Here is a 10,579-nt window from a genome sequence, read left to right on the forward strand (position 1 = left end):
TTTTGTACAGACGCAGCACCAGCGCTCCCGGGATGACGTGGCCCGCCAGGTCGGTGGCCAGAAGGCTGGCGACGAACAGCAGGAAGGTGGCGGCCGAGCGGCGGCGCCGCAGGCGGCCCGCGGCCTGCGCTAGCAGCGCCAGCGCTAGCACGTTGGACACGGCGCCCAGGGTCATGGAGAAGATGGGCAGCGCCGGCGACGCGCCCGCCCGGCCGGACGGCGGCCCGGCCGACGCGTTGGGAGCCCCGGGCTCCGCACACGTGGTCGCCTCGCCCGCCAGGCTCAGGTTGAGGGGCCCGCAGAGACTCATGTCAGGTGCTGGGGTTGGGGCTGGGGAGAGGAGAGGAAAGGAGAGGAGAGGAGGGCGTGGTGAGGCCGGCTAGGAGCACACTGCCCATCATCCAGATGGGACTAGCGGGCAGCCCCACCTCGGATCATTAGGACCTGTTTGGTGCCATGGCATTCTTCTGTCCACTCTGCCCTTGGCAACTCCAAATGACGCTGGCTGCCCTATTCCTGACCCCTTTCTCCTCGTCTGCCTCATCAGCCCGTCTCTGGCTTGGGGCGTCATTCTTGCTCCCACCGCCTTTTCTGTCCATCTTGGTTCCCTGGGCTCTCGCCTTCCGTGTCTGTCCCCACCTCTGGACGTCACCGATCCACCCCTGACGCCCCCTCTCATTTTTGCACCACAGCGAATTCCTCGCTCTTGGCCCCACCTGACCTCACTGCCCCATCTCTGACCATCACATGTCACCTTTTCTCCAGTCCCATGTTTGATGCTCACAGCCCCACCTCTGCCACCATGGACACATCTCCCCACTGCATTGTCCTTTTCCCTACGGCCACATCTCTGTCCCCACCGTCCCTGTCCCCCACATGCCCGTCTCTAAGTTCTGTCTCACCTTGGCTCTACCCTTGACCACAGATGCTTCACTGTGGATGCCCCATGGTTCCTATTCCCGCGAGCTCCAGGTCCCTGCCCCAAAGGCCTCAAGACGGACTCAGCACCACCCATCCCTGGATAACCTGGAGGTGAGGGCTGAGAGGGCAGAACTGCCTGTTGGCCACATGGGAAAAGCAGATAGACAGATAGACTGACAGGGACAGACAGATGGGGCTGAGAGTCAAGAACCCAGGACAGAGAGACTGAAGTAGCCATGGTCCCATCCTTCCAAACCCTCCTCCCCACCAGAGATCCTCATGCCCCAGTCTTCTTACCCACACAGCTTGGGACTTCAGGTCCCCATCGCCTGCTGCTTGGCCCCTGCTGCCTGCTGCACTCGCGCCCGCTGCACCGGAGCTCTCAGGCAGGCCCGGCCGCTCCCTCTCCCTCCCTCCTGGGGCGGCTCCTCAGCTCCCTGCCTCCTCCCGCTGCTCGCTCTGGCCTCCTGGGGCCGCTCCAGCCATCTCGCGCCTGCAGGGGGCCTGCTGGACCCCCGTCTGTGCTGCTGGCAACGGGCAGAGGCCACTCTGGACCCCAGCTACCCCACCGGGAAAGGGGCTCCCGGGGAGTTGGCCTGGTTCCCCATGACCCCCTCTCCCCCTGGAGGAGCGGGAGTAGCCCTCTTCCCCCCCCCCCCCCCCCCNAACACTGGAAAATGTGAGCATTGCCCAGGGCGGGCTGCGGCAGCTGCAGGGGGTACCACTGCCCCCATGGGGACTGTGAGGTTGAGAGGCTAACCCTGCATGGGGGCAGCAACACCCTCTTGCCCTGCCAAAGCCTTCACGGATGTCGGGTCAGTGGTGGTGGGCAGTGCCTCGCGTGGACCAGCTCGGGTCAGGCCCAGCCTGGCCAGGAGACCGCCCACTATTTACACAGGGGCTTAAAGCTCAGGCCAGGGCTAGCAGCGAGTCATACCCTGGGAGGGGCAGGGAAGGAGGCTGAAGGGGGGCAGGGGAACCAAGAGGTCTGGTGACCAGGGGACTCTCCTGAGACACACAAGTCCCAAGCCACCTGTGGACACACAACTGCAGCCCCACATCCTGCCCTGACAAGTAGGGGCACACGCACACAGTCTCCCATTCTAAGATACACCATCATACCTCTTAACACCCAAAGACCACATACTGTCAGTCTGTCCCCAGCACAGCAGCAGCCACGTTCCTCAGGGCTTTGGGGTCAGCCATTGTCCTGCCCCTGAACACTCTGTGACAGTGTCACCTCCAGGGCCTCCAGAGATGCCCCCATTGTTACTGGCTTTAACTTCTCTCAACACGGTGAAATGCATCCCCCTGAGAAAGTGCTGGGAGATCCAGTCTCACCCACCACTGAGACACACACACAGTCCCTACCTCTGAGACAGCCCAGCAGCCACACTCCGTCATCACCCACAGACACCCCCTAACAGTCCAAGACAGCCCCCACGAATACACTCCATACACCCAGGACACGAGGAGTGGCACCTGGACATCTTGAGATCTAGCTGGTTAACACCTACCCTACAAACAGAAAACACGCAGAGGTGCATACACTCACAGCCTTGGACACCCCGAGCTGCACTTTCACGGCCACACTCCACACAGAGATGGTGCCAGTTACACTCACAAACACCTTGGAACACAAAGACAATCGTTACATCCTGTTCTCGCAACAGAGTCAAAAACCACCAACACTTTGATAGACACATTCTTATTGTCTAAACACTGAGACACACAGCCACACCTGTTCACAACCTGAGCTGTTTACCAGCAGACACAGGAGGCACCCATGGGTGCCCAGGGATGTTGACAGGGACCCCCACAACAGCCGTCTCCATCTCACCCCAAGAACACAACCGTGGGCTGTGCACACACCCCAAGCCCAGCCAGTTCCCCCAGCTCCCCTCTCCCAGGCAGGCCCATCGCCCTCCTGTTGAATGTAGGGATGAAAATGGGGAGCGGACTGACCTCAGACATTCCTGCAGGGACCTCTGGCCTGGCTCCCCTCGCTTCAATTCCTGCCCTTCCCTCCAGGTCTGGCCAGGGTCCCACCTCCCTTTCCTGATCCCCTCTCAATCCTCGAGGATGAAGTGGCTTGTCAAAACAAGCACACTGGGTTTATGTCCAGTGCAAACCACGGCGTGCCATGGACGCCAGCAGACCCCACACATCTAGTCAGCAGGAACGGGGACCACACCGTGACTGCTTCCCTCGGTCTTGGGGGCAGGGCTCCTTCCCACAGCATTTGCCCTGGCAGGCTTCCGTCCTGGGCCCCCCATCTTTCTTTTCCCAAGCGGGGCTTCCACACGGCCCGGCCCTGGTGTTCCCTATGGCCCTGGGCTGTAACAGCCTTGCGCCCACTGTTCACATCAGGCTTGAGGTGGCGGGAGGCCTTGTTCGAGTGGGAGCAAGATTTGAACCTCAGTAGGCCAGGAAGCTCGGGCCTTTGACTGGAAGCCTGGTGGCCCGCCGCCAGAAACCTCATCAGGCGGAACGGGTGGGAGGGTGGCCCCGGCAGGCTCCTAATTCAATCTGGAGCCCGAGAAGGATGGATTTCAGCTGCTACATTCTTTCCCAGCCTTGGCTCACCCCCTTCTCCCACCCCGAAGCCGACGCCACCACACAGGTCCAACAGCAGATAGATTCTTTATGTTCAAGACAGCAAATTCAGATACAAAAACCCCCTGCCATCCTCCCTCCTGCCCCTTGGGTCCAGGGCTGGGCTGCGGGAGACACAGAGGGCAGGAGAGGGAGGGAGGCTGGGGGTTCACAGCAGACTAGTGTTTCAAATGCAGAGGTAACAGACTCCACGGTGAGGGGACTCCTCTCTGGGTGGGGCACGGGGTGGGGGAGGGCATTATTGCATTTGCTGAGGGGGGGAACGCCCCCCTTCTGCATTCCCTGCAGCAGGAAACCAGGGAGGTCACGACCCCCAAACAGGCCCCAGGGAGATGAGAGACCAGTTTGGCAGCTGATGCGGAAAGTGTTGGGGGCGGGGTGGCCGCCCAGTCTGGCTGGTCCCTCCCCCCACCCCCTGCGCCTGACCCGGCTGAGGTAGGTGGGGAACAGGGCAAGGGGGGACCGGGGACCCCAGCCAGGGTGGGAGCTGGGGAGGGATGGTACCAATCGGAGTGGGGCGGAGGCCCGGCCCCACCTCCACTCTGCATCGTCCTTGGGCTGCTGAGCAATGTCCGAGGGTCTGGGCCATAGTGGCCCTCCCCCTGGAGGCTCCCACCAAGCGGAGCCAGGTCACTGAGAGGTCTGGAAGGAGGCCTAGAAGCGGCCAACCTTGGCATCCCCAATGGCACCCCAGACGTCAAAGACGAACTCATCAGGGAAGGCAAAGTCACCAAGCCGTTCATCCAGGGCCTCGGCTAGCTCATCCGGGTTCCTTTTGTCCTTTCCAAGCTCCACCATGGTGGCCGCTGGACACGGGTGGGGGGCAGAATGGAAGCACAGATGACAGAGGTACTCAGGGTAGACCCAGCCCCACGGGACCTAGAAGCCCCCTCCCCCAGGCTCACACCCAGATCCAGGCGCCCCCACTCACCCAACTCTGTGTCCCTGATGCCCATGTAACTCTCCAGCAGGTCATCGACCTTCTCAATCGCCTTTTCCTCAAAGGCTGAGGGCTGGGGGGGGGGCAATGACGTCACAGTAATGTGAATATATCTGTAGTTGTACTTAAGTGTGGGATGCTCTTTCCACCACTTTACATGTATTAACCCACAGCTCGTCCTCACCACGACCCTGTGACAGTATTACTATGCCCCTAGTTCACAAACAAGGAAACCGAGGCCCGCCTGCCCAACAAAGGTCCCAGAGCTGGTCTGTGGCAGAGGTAGCTTTGAATCTAGTGCCCAGAGCCCCTCAGCTAACAGAGGAGCAGCCCCCTATGGGTGCCAGGGGAAGGAGGGCGGGGGCCGGGCCAGATCACTCACCACATCCTCTACTGTGGCAGGGCCACGGGATCTGAGCCGGAGGGTCCCTCGGCCAGTGCCCAGCTGGGGGCCAGAGCCAGGGCGGCCACCCCCTGAGCGCACACCGATCATGTCTGTGGGAGGCAGGGAACGGGTGAGGGTCTGGGAAGCCCAATTCCAGCATGCCCAGGGCAGGACCCCAGGCAGCCTGGCCTCAGATGCCCCCTTCTACCTTCTCGCAGCTTCTGCAGGCTCTGGGGAGCTGGGGCCTGAAGTGACCCCAGGAGGGCAGGACTCCTGACTCAGGCTTGGCATGGATGGGGGAAGGAGAGCCGGGAAGGAGAGCCAGGGGCTGAGAATGGAAAAGGCTGGAGGGGAGACAGAAGGGGGCCCTGTTCCCAGGGCCTGAGGGACAGGAAGGGGGTGGGGCCTGGGTCTTGAGCTGTTCTCCCCAAGGCCAAGGGGATACAGCTGCTGGGCCAAAGACCAGCCCTCTCAGCCTGGGGAAGTGTTTGGGAGTCCCCCACCCCCACTTCAGGGGCCTCAGGCCCATTCCAGAGAGTTAGTGAAGTCAGACGGAAAAGTGGGGGTGCAGGAACAGGGCAGCCAACCCTGGCTTCTCAGGGCTGGGGGGGCTTGCTAGGGTTGGGGGCGCTTGGCTGGGCTTATGGTTCCGGGAAGCTGCGTGTGGGGGCAACTTCCTCCTTGTTCTCACCCTCCTACCAGGCTGGGCGGAGAGCCAGCACCCCCTCCCCAGGGCAAGGCGGAGCTACCCCCCATTCCACCGCAGCTGGCTGGCCTTGGGCGCCACCTGCTGGTGTCTCCCTGCCACTGTGGCCTGAACCCCAGTGAATAGGGCCATCACGGTGGTCCAGGGGCAGCCCCCTCACCAAAGGCCTTGCGTGGCTCCGTGAGCTTCAGCGTGAAGGTGCGGCCTCGGGGCAGCTCCTTGAGCAGACGGGCCACCTCGTAGTGCCGGCAGCCCAGCAGACTCTGCCCGTTGATGGCCTCGATCATGTCACCCACGCTGATGAGCTGGATGTGGTCGATCACGCTTCCCTCCTTAATGCGCTGCGGGGAGAGGAGCTGTCAGCCCCCATGGCTCCGCCCTTGGGTCCCATGGCCCGTCCTTACCCTCCGGACTCGGGGCAGCCCATCCACCCCAAGCACCTTGATGAAGGCATAGCCGGCCCCGTTGTCAGTGATGGTGAGCCCCAGGGCCTCCTCTGACTTGAACACCTCTACCTCCTTGCGCTGCCCCTTGACGTGGGCAAAGATGAAGTCCTCCAGCCCGATCTGGCCCCCCAAGAGCTTCTCCATGTCCACTTTGTGGGTGTTGAGGGTACAGAACATCACCTGCATGGGTGGGAGACACTCAACCCTCACCTCCCTCCCTCGCCCTTTGCTAACCACCACCTGAGGGGGAAGGAAGGAGCTGGGAAAGGTCTGGGGGTCCCTATCCCAGTTCCTGACCACCCCAGAGTGGCCCCCACTAGAACGCAGCTCTGCTAGGACTTCTGCTGGGCTTCTGTTCCAGCAAAAACACTCTGCGGCCCCCGGGGCACAGAGCCTGGCACACAGCGGGTGCTCAGCAAGGGCTTGTGGAATGAATGAAGGGGCACAGAATACCCACCACACCTACTGAGACCCCCGCATCTCCCTCCTGCTCACTCCTGTTGTCCTTCTTGCCTCCCTTCCTTCAGCTCCCAAGTCCTTGGGGTAAGGCCTCCCAACGCAGCATAGAGAAATGAATCTCGCATCTGACCTCCAGACCCCATAGGCAACTGGGGCACAAGCCTCCCAGTGCATGATGGGAATGTCGCATCTAGCCCTGGCCACCCATTTCTGCAGTCCACTGGGGAACAGGCCTCCCAATGCTCAACGGGAACTCAGCACCCAGCCCTCGTCTCCAGTTCCCCACAGTTTATGGGAGTGCAGGCATCCTAATGGCCGATGGGAGCTTGGCATCCAGTGTGGCCACCGGCTCCCACGATCCACTGGGGTGCAGGCCTCCCAATGCCTGAAGGGAACTCAGCGCCCAGGCTTGGCCTCCAGTTCCCTGCCACTCACTGGGGAGCAGGTCTTGGCATATGCGGCTTCAGCCTGTGAGCTGCCGCTCACGAACAGGAGGCATGCCCGGCCGCCGCCCACCATCAGGGACCCTGGTGCCCGGCTCCCCAGCGGGTACCTCGGCGGCCGGCAGCCGGAAGGCCTCGGCGATCTTGCCGTACAGCTCCTTGACGTTGGTGAAGCCCTCGATGCGGCCCGTGGGACTGCCATGGGCCAGCTGGGTGTGGAACACGAGGCGGGGCCGCAGGGCCGGGGGAGGGGGGGGCAGGCCCATTTGGGGCCCCCCTGCCCCACCCCCACCCAGGGGCCCCGGCTCCCCCACGCCCAGCCCCCCACGGCCTGGCTCAGCCTCCTCGTTTTCCACCAGAGGCGGCGCCTTTTTCCGCCGCCCCAGTCCCAGCGGCATGAGCGGCGAGGAGCGCGGGCACACTCAGGAGACCTGCGGGGCAGGAAAGTGGGCTCAGGGCCTGCGCGGTGGCCTCAGGCTGCCTCTCCCACCCTGTTAGCACCCTACTAGTCTTATGAAATATTTAGAGAACGCACTGGCCTCGGTTCCAAACCCGGGCCCAGCACTTACCTACCTTGTACTGAAGTAATAACAGCAGCTAACGCCTGTGACCTGACTTTATCCTCACACTGCATCAGGACGTGGGGACAATATTATGTTATGATTATGCCCATTGAACAGATGAGAAAAGGGAGGCTCAGAGTGGTTACGTTCCTCTTTATTCTTCTGTTGGCACTGACCGTCACTAGTGCTGTGCACAAAAAATTTCTGACTCTCCCTTCAAAGCACACAGGCAGGTGACACTTGCTCACCTCCTTGTGACCCGGCAGGCATACGACTAGTTCTGGCCAATAAGTTGTGAGAGGGAGCGACACATGACATTTCTGGGCTGAAGCATTTCATCACTGGAGCACGAGACTCTGGGGGTCTTTACCGCCCAGGCAGGCCGCGTTTGCTATGGTAGCAACTCCCTCGGCCAGCCCCTGAGTGACTGTCCTGAATGGAACCAGCTGCTAGGCTGCAATGATGTAGCAGGAAAAAAAAACCCCAAAAAGCCCCCCAAACATTTGTGGAGTTCAGCCACTGAGATTTGGGTGGTTGTTTGTTACTGCAGCAAAACTTGTCCTCACTAATATACTTTTTCTTTTCTCTTCGTTTTCTTTCCTTTACCTCCTCCATTCTCTGTTTCTTTCTTCCTCTCTCCTTTCAAAAAAATATTTTTTGCATACTTACTATATTCCTTGCACCACTGTAGATATTGCTTTCAGTAAGACAAGCAAGGTCCCTGACCAGGGCCACTATGTGCAGTTACACAGGTTGTTCACTGTGCAAAAGCACCAGACCAGGGTTGCAGGTGGGATTGAAATTCAGCCTGTGCTCTGCTTGCCGAGCTGATGTGTTTGCTGGGAGGAAGGGCTGCCTGCTTCCAATTCCCTCCTAGGTGCCCTATATGCTAGCTGGGGCTCCGTCCGTGCTGTCCAGACATACAGTCTAGAGCTGAAGATGTGCAGCGAGCAGTCACATGTGTAAAGTCTAATATAATTTCTAATCATGCTATGAAGACAATAAAACAAGACAAGTTCTTTACAGCCAAGGTCAAGGAGGGCCTCTCTGAGCAGGTGAAACTGAACCTGACATCTGAGTGACAGGAAGAAGTACACATCTGAAGATGTGAGGAAAGACGGCTCCAGGCAGAGGGAACGGCCAGTACCAAGGCCCGGAAGCAGGGATGTGCTTGGTGTGTTTAACAGCTAGGCCAGTGTGGTTGGACCAGAGTGCTAAGGGGGACAGCAGGAGGGGGTGAGGGCAGGGAAGGGATGGCGCAGAGCGAGCAGGGCCTCGTGCGCCCAGGGAGGACTTAGGCCTTTGCTCTGTGTGAGGTGGCGGCCACGGGACGGTTCTGAGCAGACTCTCAGGCCCACAGATCAGCAAGAGACCACTGTAACCGGAGTGTGGTGAGCAACGGGAGACTGAAGGGCGGTACAGGAGGTGACAGGGGTGGGAGGGGTCGACTCTGCGGGCCTTCCAGATGGGGAAAGAGTTCAGATTTCATTTTTGAGTCACACCTCCAAAGTCACAGAAGCCAGCTGAACTCTCCGGTCTCTCTGACGCCTGTGCAAAGTGGTTCCCTAAGCAACTCCATCTCCCTGGGCCTGGGAGGTCTGCTCTACAAGTGGGGACATTCCACCCACCTGGCCAGGCTGTCGTGAGGATCCCGTTTTGCCATATTCTTTGTGTAAAGGGGACTTCCGGCTCCCTCCCTTAAAACCTCTTCCTCCAGGGGGCCGTCCTGGATCCAGCCAAGCCCAGTTGGCTGCGGCCACTCCTGCGCCTCGGTTGTCTGCGCCCGCATTCCTTCGTCCCACCATCTCTCACCTACACTAGTGCAGTTGTGCCCTCCGAGTCGGCCAGCTTCTGCCCTCGCCCTCCACAGTCTGTGTCAACACAGCAGCCAGAATGACCCTGGAAAACGTTAAGTCACGTCACACCTGTCCTCTGCTCCGACCCCTCCCAGGGCTCCCACCTCCTTCAGAGTAAAAGTCAATGACCTCCCCTTGACCCACAGGCCCCAAAAGATCTGCCCCCATCACCTCCCTACCCTTGTCCCCTGCCCCTCTGGCACACCAGCCACCACTTGACTCTGCCCCCTGGCAGCCATGCAACTCATTCGTGCATGTCTTTCAGATGGGATCTGTGTTTCACCCACTGTTCTCGTTCACTGTTTTCTGAAAGGGCAAGGGATTTTGTCTGCCTTAGTCATCTCTATATTCTCGGCGCAAAGAACAGTGCCTGGTGCGTAGCAGGTGCTCGATAAATGTTTGCTGAATGAACGGGTGAATGAATGATCCTAATATTCATGAGCCCAGCAGTCCCTGTGCCTGGCTCCGGGGAGACAGAGGGGCACAGGCTGTAGTCCCCGCCCCAAGGGAGTCTTGTCTTGCCACAAACGTGCAAGCCCCACCTCTGCGGTGCTCATCCTTTGCTTCCCAGCACGGTGCTGGGGACGGAGCACGCGCTCTATCTAGCCGCACAGACACAGAGTATATCCCGCACCTCTCACTGTGCTTTTGTTTTCACTCCCTTCATTATCAAGGATGCTGAACAAGCTTTTTTTTTTTTTTTTTTTATGGGGGGGTGGGGCCAGGGAAGGGCAGAGGAAGAGGGAGGGAGAGACTCTTAAGCAGGCTCCACTACCAGCGCGGAGCCCAATGCGGGGCTTGATTTCATGACCCTGAGATCATAACCTGAGCCGAAATCAAGAGCTGGACGCTTAACCAACTGAGCCACCCAGGTGCTCCATGCTTAACAGCTTTTTTTTTTTTTTTCATGCTTAACAGCTTTTAAGACATTTATTGACTGCTTGGATTTGTCCTTTTGTGAACTTACTGTTTAAGTCTTTGGCCATTTTTTAAAATTGCACAGTTTGTTTTTTATTGTGATGCCTATCTTTTTTTCTTACTGATTTGTGGGAACTTTTTATATATTTGGGATTCTAGTCTTTTATTGGTTACTTCATCTGTCTATCCACAGCACCCATCACAGTAGGCATGCTGAATATTTGACAAAAAACAAATTCTGAATGAATAAACCAATGCTGTCCCCTCAGATTATTTCATCGCACTCAGTGATGCTTAAAAAAAAAAAAAAAAAAAAAAAAAAAAGA

The 10,579-nt window shown here is 58.9% G+C and overlaps 2 protein-coding genes across 5 annotated transcripts in view; both read right to left on the minus strand.

Annotated features, from left to right (window-relative positions):
* The window catches only part of PTGER1 (prostaglandin E receptor 1), a 5,511-nt gene extending 2,087 nt beyond the window's left edge, over positions 1-3,424 (minus strand). Inside the window, exons 1-2 of the mRNA XM_034657164.1 lie at positions 2,439-3,424; positions 9-1,039 (exon numbers count right to left, since the gene is read on the minus strand). Coding sequence (XP_034513055.1) covers positions 9-310 — 302 coding nt within the window. The 5' untranslated portion in view covers positions 311-1,039; positions 2,439-3,424. The remainder of the gene's footprint in view (positions 1-8; positions 1,040-2,438) is intronic.
* Positions 3,425-3,549: 125 nt separating this feature from the next.
* Positions 3,550-10,579, minus strand: part of GIPC1 (GIPC PDZ domain containing family member 1) — a 10,839-nt gene continuing 3,809 nt past the window's right edge. For 2 of the 4 annotated variants that reach the window (XM_034657915.1, XM_034657916.1), the window contains 7 exons: positions 9,292-9,378; positions 7,027-7,347; positions 6,009-6,194; positions 5,729-5,909; positions 4,860-4,972; positions 4,469-4,550; positions 3,550-4,343 (listed from right to left, as the gene is read on the minus strand). In XM_034657915.1, coding sequence (XP_034513806.1) covers positions 4,192-4,343; positions 4,469-4,550; positions 4,860-4,972; positions 5,729-5,909; positions 6,009-6,194; positions 7,027-7,314 — 1,002 coding nt within the window. In that variant the 5' untranslated portion in view covers positions 7,315-7,347; positions 9,292-9,378 and the 3' untranslated portion in view covers positions 3,550-4,191. The other 2 variants (XM_034657918.1, XM_034657917.1) reach the window with 2 other exon arrangements.

Source organism: Ailuropoda melanoleuca, chromosome 4 (genome assembly GCF_002007445.2).
Source record: "Ailuropoda melanoleuca isolate Jingjing chromosome 4, ASM200744v2, whole genome shotgun sequence".
NCBI lineage: Eukaryota > Metazoa > Chordata > Mammalia > Carnivora > Ursidae > Ailuropoda > Ailuropoda melanoleuca.